Source organism: Zootoca vivipara, chromosome 7, assembly GCF_963506605.1.
Source record: "Zootoca vivipara chromosome 7, rZooViv1.1, whole genome shotgun sequence".
In the NCBI taxonomy this organism is placed as follows: Eukaryota; Metazoa; Chordata; class Lepidosauria; order Squamata; family Lacertidae; genus Zootoca; species Zootoca vivipara.
This window is the reverse complement of record NC_083282.1, coordinates 48683704-48704726: the sequence shown is the minus strand read 5'-3', so window position 1 is coordinate 48704726 and position 21023 is coordinate 48683704. Positions and strand designations below refer to the sequence as shown.

Here is a 21023-nt window from a genome sequence, read left to right as displayed (position 1 = left end):
CCCAAAGTAGCATTCACGACAAAATACTACAACCCAATGAGGTGGCAGACATTTCCTTCAGGGTATTCTGCTCTGACACATTCTGTTATTATAGAAACTGACTACTGGCCTTATAAGACCTGGGATGCACTCAAGTTTTTGGATGCTAGCCACATATCTAATGACATAGTTCTATTTATGTGAATGGGTTTTCAAGTGCTTTTTGGTTCCCTCCGCCCCCATCTTCATAAATTCTCAAGTTTGATGGTTGCTGATTTGGGACTGGTTGCTGATATGGGAGTGATTTGAATCTAGCGATACTGTTAATTTTATTTTATTTACAGATTTACTTTTCCGAACTGCTAAGTACATCCAGATTGATACACTTAGCGATGCAATATTGCTGGTTATGCAAGCAACATGAAACTTGAGTGCTGCAATTATTGCTTAGAAATTCTGACTATGACCAGGATTACATTAAGCAGTTTGAAGGCAATGGAGTGTTTGGTGGAATCCTGTATGTGTCTATTCAATAGAAAGCCTCAATGAATTCCGTGGCGCTTACTCCCAAGTAGGCGTGTATGCAGCTATAGCATCGCACTGTTTAAGGTTCCTGGCACTGCTAGATTGTGCCCACTGTGCTTCATGTTACAGTTATTTGAATTAGCCACACATCTGCACCGAGAGCTCCATGTCTTTTTATTTGCCAATAGAATGGATTTTCTAAGTGCCTGTTACAAGGATAATATTAGAGGGATGATTTCCATTGGGACCTGCATATAATTCCATTGGCTGTACATTCCATTTGCCCAGAAACCAGATGTTCAATTGTGGATGAGAGCAGCCTTTGCCAACCTGGAGTCTTTCATATGTTTTAACCTACAGCTCCCATCGGCCCCAGAGTAGCCTAAAACATCTGGAGAAGCCCAGGTTGGCAAAGGTTTGGCTAGAGTGTTGGATTTGCACATAGAGAAGCCAGGTTCAGTACACCAATGAAACAAAGTGAATAAGCTTGGGGAAATAGTGGGTCAGTCTGATGGTACTGTTGAACTGACAGACTCATAACTGCTTCTCAGTGGTTGAGCATCCTTTCTGGAGCCTTTCAACTCTACCCATGGTTTGTTTTTGTTTTCAGCTTCTCTAGAAGAAACCTGAAGTGATAATACATACATACATACATACATACATACATACATACATACATACATCCAACATACAAATTGGGCAGTAGTTCTCATTTCTCTCCCTTGTCTTCCTTCTTGAAGAGAACTATATTGAATGGAAGAGAAAATGTCTTGTGTCAATGATGCTACTATAGAAGAATCCTTGGAGACCCAGTCATCCAAGGAAAAAAACATTTGCATGTATAGAAACCTTGCCATTAAGTTTTTCAGGGTGAAGGTTTTCCACCCAAATGCTGGGCCTGCAATGATGCTACTATAAAGTTTGCAGAATGTTTTATGAAGGCAATTCTTGGCAGTGCCCAAGATCCATCTTACTCTGCTTAGAGTACACACGGGAGCCCTGTATGTTGCCATGAAGGCCTGCCGTCAGCTTTAATTACTGTCACCATCCCTCTAATACAAATCCCTCTAGATGTTTATGTCTGTGTCTCTTGGAGCCAGTCAGAATTCATCACAGCTTGCTAATTTATGTCAGGGGCTGCATTGGTGGGGGGTCAGAACTTTGTTCAGAAATGCTATTCTGGTGACGGCTCTATACAAGAAGAGACTAATAAACCATTAGATCTGGTGATGCCCTAGAGAACACGTTACAATCCTCCTCTTGGGAACCACAGCTGCCAGACAGGTTGAGATGTATTCAGTTCTTGACCTTGCAGTACTAGGGCCTCAGTTTGGAGATTATCGAAGGAAGAGTCAAAATGATTCTGGCCTTTTGCTTCTTGAAAAACTGAAAACTCGCTGCATTATCACCTACCTTCCATTTTCTTTGCTTTGAAAAGGAATACGGTAGGTCTCTCTCCTCCAGCCAAGAGTGCTCTTCTCACAGCATCACAGATGGTTGAATTCTTGCTTTAAAATAAAAAAAAAATTACAAACCCTCAGAGCAGACAGGCAAAGGGCTGGATATATTTCCTCAGGGTTTGTTCTCAGTGTTTCTCCCCCCACCCTTCACACTCCCCCACTTAACAGTATTTGTTTTGTTCTCTAAATTATTCTAATTTTGCAGTCACTTTTCTCCTCTAGAGGTGGCTTAATTTATGTGAAATATGATTCTGGCTCCCACTGCATTTTACCTGGGTATAATGAAAATGCTAAACTATCTGTGACAGGGAACTGGGGATGGAGAGAGATTCAGTTCACATTTTTATGTGAACCTGCCTAATTCTCATTTCCCAGAGCAATACACAAACCAAAAGACAGCTACTCTTCCAAATTTGAGCTTCTCTGAATTTTGTGTTGCAGCTTTCCAACCAAACATTTTGCATTCCATTTGTGTTGATATTTACCCACCCTTCACCACATTGGCTGGTTATAGCAATTTACAAAACACAGAATTACAGTCAGTTCAAAGCAAACAGTAGCAAAAGAATAAGGTCATAAAGATATAGAGATAGAATATTAGGGCGAAGTGTGCATTGAAATACATATATCCATATAAACAACATGCAAAAATACATTACATCAAGGGAAATTACTTGCAAAAATGTATGTGCATTAGGACAGACAACATACTGTAATGTGGAGGAGACTCTTGAGAGTCCCATGGACTGCAAGAAGATCAAACTTCCATTCTGAAGGAAATCAGCCCCGAGTGCTCACTGGAAGGACAGATCGTGAAGCTGAGGCTCCAATACTTTGGCCACCTCATGAGAAGAGAAGACTCCCTGGAAAAGACCCTGATGTTGGGAAAGATGGAGGGCACAAGGAGAAGGGGACAACAGGGGACGAGATGGTTGGACAGTGTTCTCAAAGCCACCAACATGAGTCTGACCAAACTGCGGGAGGCAGTGCAAGACAGGAGTGCCTGGTATGCTCTGGTCCATGAGGTCACGAAGAGTCGGACACAACTAAAAGACTAAACAACAACAACACAACAATTCCTATCAGCTCTCTTGGTTGTGGTCCCCTCTGCTGAATTTTTATAAGAATTTTTAAAAAAAAAAACATGTTAACTCATGATAATCAAAAGTGAGTGCTAGATCTCTGTTCTTGCATTTATTTTTGATAATTTTAAAAATAATAATAACCAGCAGAAATACTGAGCCTGCTTTGATGATGATGATGATGATGATGATGGTGATGATGGTACCCTGCCCATCTGGCTGGGTTTCCCCAGCCACTCTGGGCAGCTCCCAACAGAATATTATTATAGAAGAAGAAGAAGAAGAAGAAGAAGAAGAAGAAGAAGAAGAAGAAGAAGAAGATGATAAAACATCAAACATTAAAAACTTCCCTAAACAGGGCTGCCTTCAGATGTCTTCTAAAAGTCAAATAGTTGTTTATTTCCTTGACATCCGATGGGAGGGCGTTCCACAGGGAAGGCACCACTACCAAGAAGACCCTCTGCCTGGTTCCCTGTAACCTCACTTCTTGCAGCGAGGGAACCGCCAGAAGGCCCTCAGCGCTGGACCTCAGTGTTTGGGGTGACCGATGGGCGTGGAGACACTCCTTCAGGTATACTGGGCTGAGGCCATTTAGGGCTTTAAAGGTCTGCACCAACTCTTTGAATTGTGCTCGGAAACGTACTGGGAGCCAATGTAGGTCTTTGAGATATGCTGATTGCACTAATTTCACCAATCTGCTTCCTACAGAGAATAAAATATATGGAGTTGGAGCACATTTTATCTGCTTGGGTCTGATGTAGAGGAGGATGGGTAGAGAGCTGCAGAGAAACTATTGCTAATGAAGACTGGAAGGCAACAAGAAGGGACCTGCAACAGAAGGTTTCAGTATGCTCCTGCTCAGGATCTGAGTCAGCTAGCCATGGCATTTTCCAAGATATGACATTCCACCTCCAGCTTTCCACCCCGCCTCACAGCAGTCAGGAGCAGCTCAGTCTTCATCAGACTGTCTTCCATCACTTTTCCTTAAGGTTTCTTCCACTAAATTCGATTGTACTTCTGCAAGTATGGATGTACTGTAAGCCTGTTCATATCAGCTGGGTAGTTCCAGTCCCGCACATGGATAATGATCAAAGTAACAGGAATCAAGAGGACAGCAGATATGAGAGAGCTCTAAGTACAGCTATAGGTAGTGACTTTCTATACAAACACCCACCCTATAAGTAGCCAGGATTTGCAGCCAATGTCTGCTATCATTTTCAACCACCGGATGAAGAAAAGGTTAATATTTGAAAGCACACTTTCAATCAGGAAACAGAATGAGGAGAAGATTGCATTTGTTGTCTCGATCGGTGACTAGCTTGGTCCCAGTGTCATATGTTTCCATGGCAACTAAAGCTAAAAATATACCACCTAAAAATGAGGGGTGGGGGTGGGGAAGGCCCACGCAGCAGTCGAAACAAACTAATTAAAGATCCAATGCAGGAATGCAAGGATAAGAGGGTGGGAGTCATTTTAATAATTTGTTTGCACTTGTTCAGAGGCAGATGAACAAGTTAAAGATGGCAGAAAATACTGTTTGCTTGAGACACAACACTGCAGTTTCCACCAACCAGAATGGAACAAAGCTCTATAAGACCATCATGTTTTATTTCCACCATATAAGCCAAAGAGCATGCATCTAAATCAGTGCAAAATATATATATATCAGGCTTTTGCAGAACACAGCTCCTGTCAGGTGGAGAAGAGCCTTCAACAAGGTATAATTGTGTGTATAGGGAGGGATGTCTAGCAGTGATCCTTGGTGTGAGAATAGGGGTGTAATAAATACACCCGAGTGTCGCTCTTTTGAAATGTGAAATATTTAGAGGGTATTAAACTGATAAGACAATATAAACTCATGGGTTTACCACATTAATAAATAGTGTGTGCGTCTGTTCTGAGAAATTTGTGAAATTCTAAAATCTGAGAGACTGAAAGGAATTCACTTGTAGAAGGGAATAGCAAATGCACACAGAGACCCAAGAAAGAGAATGTGTGTACTGATGTTACCAAGTGGCAAGCTTTAAACTGAGTATCTGCCTGTTTTTTAGGGCTTAAACTGCTGTTTTCTGTTCTGGAGACTATAAACACAATTAACTGTCCAAGTAGCATTACACACCAGAGCAACGGAATGCAATGGAGTGAGCTCTGTCCCAGCTCCTTCGAACCTAGCAGTTTGAAAGCACGCCAGTACAAGTAGATAAATAGGTACCACTGTGGGAGGAGGGTAAATGGCGTTTCCGTGCCCTCTGATTTCCATCATGATGTTCTGTTGCGCCAGAAGCAGTTCAGTCATGCTGGCCACATGAATAGGAAAGCTGTCAGTGGACAAACGCCGGCTCCTTTGGCCTGGAAGTGAGATGAGCTTCGCAACCCCATAGTCGCTTTTGACTAGACTTAACCATCCAGGGGTCCTTTACCTTTACCTTTTAGATCAGAGCAGCACTTCTCAACCCAAGAAGAGGTTATCAGTGCTGTCCTATTGGACTTTGCAACTCATCATTGGTTAGGCGAGAAATCTCCAGTTTGAAGTTTGAACTGTTATAATGCTTTTTGCTTGACTGGGTTGGGGATAAGACGGCCGGAGCTGTTTGACTGTGGAACAAGAGGTTGTGGACTCTCCTTCCTTGGAGGGTTTAAAGCAGAGGTTGGATGGCCACCTGCCATGGATGCTTTACCTGAGATTCCCACAGGGGGTTGAACTAGATGACCCTTGAGGTCCCTCCCAGCTCTACGATTCTATGATTCTATGGACATATATAGATGTTTGTAGAAAGCTCTACGTGGATGGAATGTAGCCTGCTGTACAAAGGTTCCCCACCTCTGATATTTTTTATTATTGAAAAGATTTCTATATTGTCCTTCAGCAGAGCTTTGGAGTGATTTGAGATAGGAATGTAGCAGACCACTGGCTGCCTTGATTGCTTTCTGCACTCTGCCCCAGCTCACCAAAAGATAACAGCATCTCTCTTTTGCTGCCATCCTTAAGTTTGTGAATATTTTTGTGCAGATTCTTTCAACTTTTTAAGAAAAAATATTTTTCACAAAAGATTCAAAATATTTTATGAATATAGCAAATGTTCAAAAGATTTTATGAATTATAGCAGAAAGAAAGAAGAGAAAAGCAAACTAGTGGTAATTTAAAAGAAATATTGCCAGCTGACATTAACACAAAAAGAATATTTTATCAATTCTGATTTAAACATGTAGGCAGTTCAGGTAGGTATCTAAATAAAACTGGTGGTTATAAGCCATACGGTGGAACCTTGGGTTACGTACTGTCCTCCTTACGAACGCTTTGGGCAGGCATGTCCAAACTAAGTCTGTTTCAGCGGCCCCCCGTGGCAGTATATGTCCTGAGGCAAAATCCTTTAAAAAGCTCAACAACTTGGGGCAAAATTGTAGTGAATGTAGTGAATTGTAGTGAAGTGAATGTTCACTTCATCACATCTGGCCCTCTTTGAAAAAAGTTTGGGCACCCCTGGCTTCGGGTAAAGAGCTCTCCTAACTCGGAAGTACATGCTGCTGGTAGCGAACTTTGCCCCCGGGATGCGTGTGGAAGCCACACGCTGGCGGCGGAAGGCCCCATTAGCGAAAGCGCGCCTCAGGTTATGAACGGTTTCAGGTGAAGAATGGACCTCTGGAACGAATTAAGTTCATAACCGGAGGTACCACTGTATGATCAAACACAGAAAAGGGAGTGAGGTCTTCAAACCACTGGGTGAAAAATGGTGGGTGTGTCCTCCCAATCTTGCAGTCTCTTAGCCAACATAAGGATTCGTAGAACTCACATTCATTGGCTATCCATTAGTCCCCACACAACAGGAATCCGAGGTTCTTTCATCTTCATGAGTATGTTTATTTTTATTTGCTGTCTAACCCTTTTCATAGGGACCCAGGTGGCGCTGTGGTTAAACCACTGAGCCTAGGGCTTGCTGATCAGAAGTTCGGCGGTTCGAATCCCTGTGGCGGGGTGAGCTCCCGTTGCTCGGTCCCAGCTCCTGCCAACCTAGCAGTTCGAAAGCACGTCAAAATGCAAGTAGATAAATAGGAACCACTACAGCGGGAAGGTAAACGGTGTTTCCATGTGCTGCTCTGGTTTGCCAGAAGCGGCTTTGTCATGCTGGCCACATGACCTGGAAGCTATACGCCGGCTCCTTCGGCCAATAATGCGAGATGAGCGCGCAACCCCAGAGTCGGTCACGACTGGACCTAATGGTCAGGGGTCCCTTTACCTTTACCTTTAACCCTTTCATGGCCTTTTAGGAATGCTTATCTATTCGTTGACAAAAGACTGGCTTTGCTGTATATTTTACCACTCATTCATTTTCTATAACTTGCTGGCTAGTGCAGCCGTTCGGCTTGCAGACTGGCAAGCTTCAAGAGGGAGTGAAAATATTTAGGTAGCAATTGCAAAAGTCACTGGGGGACGTGGCACATTCTCTGCAAATGAACCTCCAACTGGAGTTGAAAGAGTGACCTGACTTCTCCGCTCTCACCAATGCCCGTGAGACTTCACCTGTCACCTGTCAACATGCATGGAGCCACGGGTGAATTAATCACTGTCACTTTTCTAACAGGAGTTTAAGAAGCTGGCTAGCCAAGGTTATTTCTTGACAACAACCCAGTGGCTGGGGACCTAACATAGGAAGGGGGACAGTAGGAGGAAAGTGATTACGGCCGGCATCTCCACTGCCTTCTTCGGAGTAATGAGAACAGCTGGTGTCGTTGTAAGCAAAATAGACATTAGACGCTGGGTTTGCAAACTTGGCCACAGTGGGTCCATCTGTTAACCAAAGAAGATGAAACTCTTTCCTGCTGCAACTGAACAAAGCCTAGAGAGCTTATCTGGCAGCCTCCACTCACGTTTCTTCATTATTCAAAGACAAAGCAAAGCCAATTTATTTGCTTATTTATCAGAATCTTTTATATCCCAACTTTTCACTTATCAAGGGGGTGGTGTGTCCCCTTTTTGGCGCTTGAGGCAAGATGGGAAGGGCCACCCTGCTTTGCCGGGCCACAGCATCACTGGCATTGGCACGAGTTTCTGGTGAGATCTCACAATTCCTCACCGAAATCTCACAAGATCTGCCACTCTCCATGAGAACCCGTGAGATTTCAGCCAGATCCTGCAAGATGTCACCAGAATTTGGCATCAATGCCGTTGCCGCGCTCTGCCAGTGATGAAGCCGGGGAGAGGGGCCTGTAGGGGCACCACCTCAGGGCCTGAGGCAGCTTCTTCACTCTCTTTCATGGGTGGGCTGGCTACTGGGGATGGAAAAAATGGGAGGTCTCTGGCTCCTTTCCCTGTCAGGACACATTCTGAGAGGGCTTAGAAGAAAAGGCATCTTGCCCACCTCACTCCCTGGCAACAAATTGCCCAACACATTGGAAGTCATGACTGTGTATATACAATATACCTTTTGAGCACATTTTCCCCTTCTGGACATTGTAGTTTTCTAAGGGTTGCTAGGAATTGTAATTCTGTGAGAGACAAACTACAGTGCCCAGAATTCTTTGAGGGAAAGAATGTGCTCTGAATGTGCTCTGGAGATATATGTGTACACATGCTCATTTAACTGTATATGAATGTACAGACGTACAACTGTATATGAATGTACAGAAACCTCATTCCCAAATGGCTCAGAAGTGCCACTCCAGGACCCACACAGGAAACTCCCTGCCACAGAGAGAAAGCAGTGCAGTTTTAATATCACCAAAATCCCACTGGGGCTCATTTCCCCCAGGTTTTCTGCGAAGGATAGCTTTTATCTCTCGTGTACAGCTTGACATTTTTCTTGCCAATGATTTCCACAGAGAGAAAGAATCTGAAGTGATAGCAATAGGGATGGCAGCTTGATTTGGGAATGACCATTAATGTCATCTTTTCCAGAACTATAAAGGTGGAAGTATATGACTGGGACCGAGATGGCAGGTAAGTGGCATTTATAACTCCTTTGTTTAAAAAGGTGGGTGTTTTGGGGTTTAGTTTTTTACCCTTTCTGGCCAGGAGGAGCTAGACTGAAACCAAAGTTAGATAGAAGAAATTTAGCAGTGTTCTGTATTGCAGGTCTGTGAAATGCCTTGACGTTCTTTGAGGATCCCCAGGAAACGAAACAAAACAAAACAATTTATACAAAATATGACCCCTCTCCCATTAATCAACACATTTAGTAAAAAGGAATTTGGCTTATGCAGTTGGCTGCATTGTACTGGCAGAATACATTCTCCGCCCCAATGATGTTGTCAACAACAACAACAACATTTTTTTGTCCCAGGGCCACATGTGTAAGATTCACATTAGGAAAAAGAAAGGTGGGTGTGGCAGGGATGAGAAGGGGATCTTGTCACTTATTTGCTGGGATCATTATTATTATTATTCGGTTAAAAAAGAGGCCTATTAAGTAGAGGAGGTGATGGAATGGGAGAACCTTTGTTCTACAGAGTTGTTCATAGCAATTTCTTTCCCACTCAACAGCCACGACTTCATTGGGGAGTTTACGACCAGCTACCGTGAATTGGCAAGAGGACAAAGCCAATTTAATGTCTATGAGGTGAGTGACTTCTTCAGCTGTTCCCCAAAACATCAGGGCAGAAGGCTTCTTGACACTGACCCAAGAGAGCTTTTTAAGAAAAGGGGCCTCTTCCAGGCACTCAGAGCAAATTGGGGCACAACCCACTATGCTGTTCTCCTAAGCAAGTCCCATTGAGATTAATGGAAGCTGTGCAAAAGCAGCTCCCATTCATTTCAGTTGGGCCTTCTCAGTTGAACTCCCCAAAGGATTGTGCCCTTTAACTTTATTAGCGCTTCAGGCTCAGTAGAGATTTTCTGCCCCCAGTGTTGTGTGTGTTAACTTGAGATTGGTGGTGTGTTTGTGTTAATTATAACTGTGGTCATGAATTTCAACATGCTATTGTACTCAAGCCTTTCTACTGAACTTGGCACTTAATGAAGGATTTAGACCAGCATTCACCCAACCGTTACCATGCTGGCAGGGCTGATGTGAGTTGTATGCCAAAACATCTGGATGGCACCAGGTTGGCGAAGGCCAATTTAGATGCTATTGTGAATGATTCCTTGACCCTAGGGATCATATAGCAGATAGCGGGCTGTATTTGGCATACCTGTAGCTGTGGCAACTGAGATGCTCACATCCCATCCTGCTACAACTGTATCAATAAAATGATAGCTTTGAATGAGTCCATCTCTCTGGATAGCCATTGAGACAGGAGAAAAACTGTTTGGGATGGAGTTTGAAGGATGGTCAGAGTTTCTGGGGGGTGTGCCAGGCAGACACCAGAAAGGGACCCAGATTCTAAAATTTCATTTGTAAAAAGTATCTAACTCTTTTGGAGCAAAAGTTATGAAACAAAATGTGCAGGCACCATTCAACTTTGTGAGATATGAGCTTGTTCCCACCTTAGTGTGTTTAGCCAAAAAGTGGCCAGGTAACTCATTAGGTAATAACTGCCAGGTAGAAATTTGGAGTCATACAAGCCCAAGAGAAAACCCAAAATGGCTTCAAAATGGCCCAGGGAAGTTCCTTCTTCAGACAATAGAGAAAGGACTTCCTGGTTCATTTTGAAAATACTTGGTGCTTATTTTGAAGCTGTTTCCCCATATTCTCTGGTAAAGAAGTGATAGTTGCAAAACGAAAATAATAGAGAGAGCCAGAATTTTAGTATAGTTGCAAATGGGCAACAGCATGTCCACCCCAAAGGAAGCAGCAAAGAGCTTCTGCCCTTCCTAACCGAGGATTAATTTCATGCAAATTATTTTGCTTTTTGAGTATGTAAGCATTAAATCAATCACATATCTATATTGCAAGAGGGTGGGTATTATGGCAGAGAAAGTGTGGGTTACATCACCCCTGCAAAGTATCCCAGTGTTGTTGTAGTAATATTACAGGGGGCAGAGTGTGAGAGAGTAGTAGGGTAGGGCAACCCTGCAATGTAGTCCACAATCTAGTCTTTTGGTATGTGCGTTTGTAAGGAAATGTGGTTGGTGCAGCGATGATTAGCTGCTTTCTTACCCATGATGGTGGGATACTTTGGGGTGGGTTGTTGCTGTTGGCATAAAACTAAAATGGGTATATTCATGACAGAGACTCATATCCTTTTTGCTCAAGAAAAGAAAAAGGGTTGGTTGACCTGTGCTGATAACATTGCTGTAGTTCTTCTGAGGTATAAATAATAAATAACCGCAACACATGCTCTTAGAATACATAGCTTTCTTTTTAACAGTTTCATATTGAATTTATCCAAGCATGGGCATCTGGCTGCTGTAAACCTTAAATATCTTTACACACACATTGCCATCTGAAATACCTTTCCTGGTCTTGCTCTGAATATTGTGTTGCCAGGCTAAGATCATTTGATAACTGGTTTGCAACTCGCAACGCTTGTTTGCATGGTTTAGGAATGGCATTGGAGGGAGAGCAGTGGTTTTTTTGTCATTAGCAGCAATGTGGAGTCAGTAATCCAGCAAGTTAAGCTTTTTCTAGTGTGGAAATACATTTACAGGAAAAGCTTCACATGTTAGAATTTTGTTTGTCAGACAAAATGAATAAAAACTGACTCCTCTTGGAATAAATATTGTCCAGACCCAAAATATAGTTTCAAACCTTTACTAACACAACTTTTTTTCAAACAGATTTAAAGCAATAAATGATATATCCAAATAGTTGCATAATGTCATGTACTTGTCCAAGCACAGGTTCAGCTTCTTACAAATATTGAACACTATTTACAATCAGAGCTGACAATTAGATTTTCTGGGCGCAGTACTGTTAAGTTTAATTATTTGATTGTACATTGAAATGGAAAATGAGTCTGAATGTGTATTGCTAAAGGGGAATAGAAAATTCCACCAAAGCTAAGAAGAGCTCTCTGGGTACCTAAACAGGTTGATAATTAACTGTCGATGTGTTTCTGCTGGCTCACTCACATGGTGTTTAACTTAAGATCACATAGGAGGGTTATTCAGTTGCAAATCCCTATTTTGGGTGTGTGAGTTGTCTTTTCTCTCAAGCCACAGAAGACAAAGGTGTGCAAATGAGTCCCTCCTGGAAAGAAAACAGCCTCCAGGCTAATGGACTCTGGGAGAGAAAGAGCTCTGTTTAAGATGTATGCACTGAATGACTGGATCTCAGGCTGTTGTTGTTTAGTCGTTTAGTCGTGTCCGACTCTTCGTGACCCCATGGACCATAGCACGCCAGGCACTCCTGTCTTGCACTGCCTCCCGCAGTTTGGTCAAACTCATGTTCGTAGCTTCGAGAACACTGTCCAACCATCTTGTCCTCTGTCATCCCCTTCTCCTAGTGCCCTCAATCTTTCCCAACATCAGGGTCTTTTCCAAGGATTCTTCTCTTCTCATGAGGTGGCCAAAGTATTGGAGCCTCAGCTTCACGATCTGTCCTTCCAGGGAGCACTCAGGGCTGATTTCCTTAAGAATGGATAGGTTTGATCTTCTAGCAGTCCATGGGACTCTCAAGAGTCTCCTCCAGCACCATAATTCAAAAGCATCAATTCTTCGGCGATCAGCCTTCTTTATGGTCCAGCTCTCACTTCCATACATCACTACTGGGAAATAACTTTTATATGCCTGTTGTCTTTGTCCATGGAGTTTTCTTGGCAGGGATACTGGAGTGGCTTGCCAGTTCCTTCTCCAGGTGGATCACGTTTAGTCAAAACTCTCCACTATGACCTGTCCATCTTGGATGGCCCTGCATGGCATAGCTCATAGCTTCTCTGAGTTATTCAAGCCCCTTCGCCACGACGAGGCATTGATCCATGAAGGGGATCTCAGGCTACTGAGAATTAATACACCACTGGTTTTTAGTAGCTTATTATACAAGTTAAACAAATTAATTGTGATCATTTGTTGACTAATGTCCATGGAAGGTAGAGTTTTGGGAAAAGATAGCTGTGCAAGGAATTTTTTTAGGTATGTTGATCTCTACTGTACACACAGAAAAGGTCAGTTTTGCAGCAGCTCTAAAAAAAATTTAGAAAGGGAGCAGGTACTACATTGCTGTAGCAGGTTGAATTTCAACAGAGAAAATTGTTGCTACTCATAGAGACTGTGAGATCACCCCCTTAAGGGAAGTGGGGGGGTCATCTCTTCTTTTAAGTGACTTACAATTGCTACTTAGCTAACTAAAATGACCCAATGGGGTTGGAATTGGGAGGCAAATATTTCCCCTGTCCCCATTTTTCTGCAATGTTGATTTCGTGTTTGCATCATATAAACAAAAATTCTGCAAGCAACTTGTACTTCTGTAGGTTGCAAAAGGGGAAGTTGTAATATGATATTGTGCTGCTCATTGCAACCTCTCAAATGAGAGCCGTGTCTGAAGACTAGGAGATAAGCTTTAATTTCTTCAGCACAATAGATTCAAGTATATAGTTAATACTTCAAGTTAATACCAAATAAATAGAAAAAGATTCAAGAAATTATTTCCTATATTACTCTTATATCAGAGGGCACACATGCAAAGAATAGGAAAAGGAGGAGTATCTTGCCAACTCTTTCACAAAGATTTTGAGTTTTGCTGGATGCTTTGTGAAATAATCTTTTTAAAGCCTTTCTTATTTTCCCTTCTTTTTTTGGCTGAGATTATTTTTAACTGAACATTTGTATGCAGCCTCTTGCTTTCCTTTATTCCTCTGCAGTTACAGATTTCTGTTACGGAATGCTCATTATTTAATGGAGCTTGGAAACAGAAGTTTCTGTATAGATTGCTCAGGTTGTTATTGTTATATAACATCCTTTATATGAAGATATTTCCATTAAAAAACAATATACTCTTAAACAGCACTATTAGGAATGTGCCCTTTTACTTGCAAACAGTAAAAATGAGTCTGTTTTATTTTTGACACCATCAATCTTCAGTACAGTAAATAACTTATTGCATCAGCCTTCTAGAGAAAGCTGGTCTGCAATATCCTATACTACCATACTCAAGTGCCCCATCTTGAGACCTCAGCAACCGAGGAATGGGGCTAAACCTGACTCTGCTCAAGTGCCAAGAGCAGTAGATATGAATGCTGCTGTGTCACAAGATCTTGGTGCCCCTGCTGTAGTGCAGAGGTATCACTCTGGTGGGGTAGTAAGGTAGCAATGTCTGCAGTATCTTGGCAACCCTGCACCAGTTAATAAGAACAGGGCTGAGGGATAGGACTCCACTTCACCAGCAAATGAAACTGTGTGCACTATCACAATTTTAAGTGAACCGTGCTGCTTGGTCACTGTGGACAACTGACTGTGCAATCTGTGCATGTATACTTGGAAGTACATTTCTTTTAGTCCAGCTGGGCTGATTTCCAGACACGTGGACATAGGATTGCAGCTTCAGTCTCAAAGAAACTCACTTCCGTCAAGCTATATCTTCATGCCAAATATCTCTATTAGGGAAAGACAATTGCAAGAATCCCTTGGATATCTGTAGCGCCAATTCAGCTGGAGGCACTAGGCAGTAACTCTTGTGAATCCACTATGGCTTTTCCTTTTCGCTTTGATTTACTTGGTAATTTAAGCTCTTTTGTCAGCTGACATCTAAAGTACCTGAGGTAACCTTATCTGTTCCTATTGCCTCCAGATAGTGAGTAGCAGGAGTGGGACTGCCTCTTTTTCATTTGTGTTAGGAAGCAAAAGTGTGGATCAGCTTGATAGATTCTCTCATTCTGGCTCAAAGCAATTCTTAAATGTGATGTGGATGTTTTGAATAGGGAACGGTTATAGCTCAGTGCTAGAACAAATGCTTTGCATGCAGAAAGTCCCAGGATCAATCCCTGCTGGGAGAGACTCCCTGCTTCAAATCCTGGAGAGCAGCTGCCACTCAGTGTAGAGTCGACAGACTGTGAGCTGGGTGGACCAAATCTATGTTCCTATATTCAAAGTCAAGTGTCTAAATTTTGTTCTATAGGTAGGGTTGATTAGCTGGTGGACATTATATTTTTTTCTTCTCCTCTCTTTGTGCTTTTAAAATAGTTTTAAGTTGTTTTTTAATTCAGTGCTTTTTTAATACAGTAACTTATTTAATTGTATTTTTTTTAAAAAAATGTATATAAAGGATTGATGTGAGGTTGTTGTTTTTTAGCTGTATCTGTTTTTAATTCATGTTGTGAGCCACCTTGGGTTCTGCACCGGTATAAATAACATCTCCAGCTTATTAGTTTGCTCTTGTATTTCTGCCTGGCATATTAAATACTGATTTTCCTACTTTCTAATAACATTTATCTTCCAAATTTTCCCATCTTTCCAAATCAGAGAGATACTATTTTCTGTTTGTTCTGGAGCTGGAAATCTGCAAGTAAGGGGTTTCTGAGTTCAAATACTACATCAATGCCATTCAGGTGATACCTCTCAAGACCCCAACTGTATTATTTTTTTGAAGAAACTATGTACTGTAATGCCTTCTGTTATTGCTGTCACTTGCAGTATATACAATTTGCCTTGTGTAGCTGACAAAATAAACAAGTGACTGTGATTAGAGAGAGTTACAGTTATTAGTTTAAACAAACAAACAAATTTGAAGGAATGGTCTCAGTTTAATTGAAGTAGTTACAGGTAGGTAGCCGTGTTGGTCTGCCATAGTCGAAACAAATTTTAAAAAATCCTTCCAGTAGCACCTTAGAGACCAACTAAGTTTGTCATTGGTATCAGCTTTCATGTGCATGCTCTGAAGAAGTGTGCATGCACACAAAAGCTCATACCAATGACAAACTTAGTTGGTCTCTAAGGTGCTACTGGAAGGAATCTTTTTTTTGTTTTGTTTTAATTGAAGTGGAACTTACAGTGATGATGGCATGATCAGGGGCTTATATAAACAGCAGGCTGCCCTAAGTCTGCTTTCCCCTTCACTCCCATTACTGGACACGGGTGGCACTGTGGTCTAAACCACTGAGCCTCTTGGGCTTGCCGATCAGAAGGTTGGCAGTTCGAATCCGCACAACAGGGTGAGCTCCCATTGCTCTGTCCCAGCTCCTGCCAACATGGCCTTTCTCTCCTAGATGGTTTGTGTTTTCGTAGCTCATGTTCCTGTCACTTTTTCGGCAAAAAGAGCTCAGCTCTCCACATCGCGCCCCCTTGCTATGTTCTGACACATCATTGTGAAGAGAGCTCCTCCGCTTCCCTTCTAGTTACCCTGAGTGTGTCTCAGGCTGGTTTCTGTGATGGGTGACAGTGCCTATCAATTTTGCCACTCGGGTAAGCACGATTCCAGTGGGGAAGGAGATAATTCTGATGTGTGCCACTTTGGAATAAGTTCTTTATTTTGTTTTACTTTGTAGCCTTTTTGCTTCTGAGTTGCACTTGGCGTCAGTGAGAGTGATGATCTTGAGCCTCTCTCTTCAAATGGAGAATTTGGCCCCATGAGCAGATGGCAAAGTCCACGTGGAACGGAAAACAAATCACTCCAGTGACACAATCACACACTCATCCCTCAGCTTCGATGTCTGGGTTTCCTCCCTCCCGTTATCTAACATTTTTTTGCACCCCGCATGTGTTAAGTGTTCAGTGGCTCCACTTTAATATTATCCATTGTGACAGTTCTAGGCCGGTTTTCTAAAATGATTGACCTGGCTGAGACACAACTGGATCCCCTCGCAGAGCTTTTCTTTTCCCCTCAGCAGGAAAAGGTGGGGGAACGTGAGGAGGAGGGAGAGAAGCTCCAGCGGAATCTCTGTAAATCATTAATGCCTTTTGTTCTGGATGGATTCTTGAGATCTTATCAGGATACAGTCACACAAATGGGTGGAGGGAATAAGATGGGAAGAGAGCTGCATTTCAAAATGAGAGCTTTCCAACGACTGAGGTAAAAATCATTTCGCTGCCTGGGAAAGGGAACCTATCCGTTTATCATAATGAGGATCGGAAAAGAAGAGCCTTTTGAGATGCTGGCAAAAGGGAACGGAAATAGCACAATCTGAAGTGCTGCGTTGGGAACAAAGCAAAGCGAGAGAGTAAGGCTTCTGTCAAAGCACTGGAAGGACCAGTGACGGCTCCTTCCTGGGGGGAAATGGGGCGCTGCCCCACCAAACTCAGTCTGCTCTCATCTCTCCCCCACAGGTCTGTCTTCTTCCTTTCAATCAGTCCAAGGGGTTACGCTGCCTGCCAGCTTCCTCCTTTGTCTCAGGCTGTGTACATGCTGTGCCTTTAAAGCACATTCAAAGCACATTCTTTCCCTCAAAGCATGCTGTAGTTTGCTAAGGGTTGCTTGGAATTATAATTCTGTGAGGGACAAACCACAGTGCCCAGAATTCTTTGAGGTCCAGCTCTGAGGGCCTTCTGGCAGTTCCCTCACTGTGAGAAGTGAGGTTACAGGGAACCAGGCAGAGGGCCTTCTCAGTAGTGGCGCCTGCCCTGTGGAACGCCCTCCCACCAGATGTCAAGCAAATAAACAACTGTCCTATTTTTAGAAGACATCTGAAGGCAGCCCTGTTTAGGGAAGTTTTTAATGTTTGAAGTTTTATTCTGTTTTTAAGGTTCTGTTGAAAGCCGCCCAGAGTGGCTGGGAAAACCCAGCCAGATGGATAGGGTAGAAATAATAAATTATTATTATTATTATTATTATTATTATTATTATTATTATTAGAAATGTACTTCGAATATGCTTTAGAGGTCTAGTATTTACATAACTTCATTGCCACCCTTGCAGAACTCAGTGGACAGGATGGAGATAAAATTAGATGGCTGTATCACTGGCTGTGGTTATCTGCCTACTGTTTGTCTCCCTGCCTTCTGCCTTACCAGTTCCAATGGGCAGAGCTAGCACAAAATGCCGCCACACCTTTCACCAACACAGACCCTCCAAGTGTCCCCGATTTCCAGGGACGCCCTTGACTTAGAGAAGCCGTCCTGGTTTCTGATTTGACCCCGGAATGTACTGCTTTTCCTTAAAGGTGAAGGTAAAGGGACCCCTGACCGTTAAGTCCAGTCGCAGATGACTCTGGGGTTGCAGCACTCATCTCGCTTTACTGGCCGAGGGAGCCAGTGCTTTTCCACAGACAGCTTCCGGGTCATGTGGCCAGCATGACTAAGCCGCTTCTGGCGAACCAGAGCAGTACACGGAAACGCCGTTTTTCCTTAGGATTTCTCTATTTTCACCGGAGAAATGCTGGAGGGTATGCCAACAATGAAAGGACAAGCTGATATACCGGTATATAAAAGACTCGTTCTAATACTTGACCCATTCACTAATAAAAAAGCCTCATTCCCACCAACTGCACCTCAGAGGAGCCACTTTTTTAAAAATAAAATAAAAACAACTTCATTTATTTATTTAACTAAGGTAAATAACGGGGGGGGGGGAGAGAAGATAAAGGTAACAGAAAATAAGATAAGTCATATACAACAAAGATAACAAAAAAATGACAAAAACCAAATCTCCCAAATCATCTTTTCATATACATAAATAAACATACATAAATAAATAAATCAGTAAATAAAGATACTTAAACCATAATTATTCCTGTTGCTTCATATACACCAGCCCCAAAACATTAAACAAAAAATATAACAAAATAGAATTATTAATACATACCCTTAACCCTCCCTCCCCCCTATTTCCCTCTACTTCTCAAACTTCCCTATACTACGCTATATATATGTTCCTTCGTTTTTCTGCAAACCTCTATTTTGGTTTTCCTATCTCATTATTTGAGCCTTTCAATGTCTGGAAGGAGATCAGAGTTCTCTGCATAATACTTAATATAATCTGTAAACGATTTCCGATTTCCCCCCCCCCTCTCTTTTTTTTATTCCTCTGACTTCCTCATATTTTTGGGCCATATTTGTAATTAAAATGTTAAGCTACTCAGAGGAGCCACCTTTGACATTGGTAATGCTCAGGCATCAGTCATGAACCATCTCTGGAGATGCCTGGGATTGTCTGCATGCAAAACAGATTCTCTGCCACTGAGCTATGACCCTTCCCACTGACATAAGACATGCAATTTAAGAGGTTGATACGGAACCATCCCCTCCACCTTTTTCACATTAATCTTAAGTTGTGATTAACATGTACATCACTTCTTTAAAAAATAAAATAACAGAAGCAAATTACGAGCACAGCAGCTCCTGCCAGACGTTTGTCCCACTTTCATCACTTCCAAGAGGTGGCTGGTGCTGTGTAATGAAGGCTTCAGGGCCTAATTATGAAGTGGATACACACACACACATACACACACACACACACACACAGAGAGAGAGAGAGAGAGAGAGAGAGAGAGAGAGAGAGAGAGAGTTCAGAGATGGGGATGTTGGGGATGAAGATAGGGTTGGGAGACAATGATGGTTTCTTGTCTACGGTCCTGTGGGCACCAAGCCTAGATAGAAAGCAAGACCTTTGAATTTAGGAACAGAGGAAACTGTCTGAGTCAGACCCATTGTCCACACAATGGACAATGCAACTCTCCAGGGGGTCCGACAGAGGACAGCCCTGTGGCCTTACCTAGAGATTCTGGAAACTGGACCTTTGTCATCCAAAGCATGCGCTTGGGCACTGCACTGTGGCCCTTCCCAATTCTGATAACTTGCTTAGAACTTGGCCATTGGGATCTGAGCTCAATGCAGAAATAGTGCTTTATTTTGCCTATGAAACATCAGGCCATGAGATTATTGAAGCATGAGGGCTCTATTTTCATAGAAGATGAATCTGTACACATGCTGTGGTTGTTTACAGTATGATTATATACAGAATGTTTGCTTTGCATTTCCAATGCTTTCTCGCTACAGTTAAACGACTCCCTACTTCATGTTTGAATTTGCATCAATTATATCTCAGGGGATGTCTCAGATCTGGTACAGAAAGAAACATCCAGATCATTTGGCTTCTTGGTCTTTCTTCAAAGCATCCTACACTATAACAATTCTAAGGGATCAGTGATCCGAAGCAGCAGCAGACTGGTGTATAGAATAGGGTACAAGGATAGCTGCTCCATTGCAGTACGACAACGTGCAACACTGAAAATGGGGCTCTGTGTACCTAGTGCTAAAATAAAATAACATTCTCTACCATGACAATCTAAACCCTTTACCAGGAAAATCTGAATTCTGCAGCCTACATAAACCCGCATCTCGCCTATTTTGTGTAATTGCCTTGTTTACTATTTTGCAGAAATTATTGTGGTTGTAAAGCTTAGGTTCGTGGGTTTGAGCCTCATGTTGGACGAAAGATTCCTGCATTGCAGGGGGTTGGATTAAATGACCCTCAGGGTCCCTCCCCACTCTACAATTCTGTGATTCTATGAAGACGAGCACATGGCTATACCCAAAACTATGCATTGGCAATTTTATCCAACAGCACTGCTGGCTCTTGAGATTTCAACAGGTGTTGCCTCTATGCTTTCAAGTATATTGTCAATGCTGTAATAAGGAATAGAACCCTTCTTTAAAAAAAGAAGAATGAAAATCAAGCTTCTCAGGACACTGAATTCTGCACTTGAAACCACATTCTGAACTGCAGCATAGATGCAGCACTATCACTAGAGTAGCCAACCGTGCAAACCAACCCAAGATGCATCAGCATAGCAACATGTGTCAAGACTACTGTTCTGGCAGCAGACTGTAGCAGTAGATGCAGTGAGTGGGGCAACCCAGTCAGATGGGCAGGGTACAAATAATACATGGTGGTGGTGGTGTGCAAGTCTTGATGAGCTACTGGCCTGGTGGGCTTTATCAAGTCCTGCTCATGGTGTGTAAAGCCAGCACACGGCACAGAAACAGGCCTGCGGAGCCTAGCAGTTGTGGGATGTGTGCAGGAATGGGTGAAAGCAGACACGAGGGAAAAAACTTGAGTGGATTCAGATGCTGTCATGCATTCACAATGCTGAAGCTGAATCAGCCCATATTTTACATTTGGAACACCAGAAAGGAAAGTATCTGCCACTGCAATTGTTACTGTTGCTAGAGAAATCCTTGGGACAGAGCTGATTTTGGACCCCCAAGAGACCCAGTTTCACATCTTAGTTCACT

At 42.6% G+C, this 21023-nt stretch overlaps 1 protein-coding gene across 1 annotated transcript in view; it reads left to right on the top strand.

Moving 5' to 3' along the window:
* The window catches only part of LOC118088691 (copine-5), a 122425-nt gene that overhangs the window by 78304 nt on the left and 23098 nt on the right, over nt 1-21023 (top strand). The window contains exons 11-12 of the mRNA XM_060276994.1: nt 8940-8981; nt 9525-9600. Of these exons, the coding sequence (XP_060132977.1) occupies nt 8940-8981; nt 9525-9600 (118 nt within the window). The remainder of the gene's footprint in view (nt 1-8939; nt 8982-9524; nt 9601-21023) is intronic.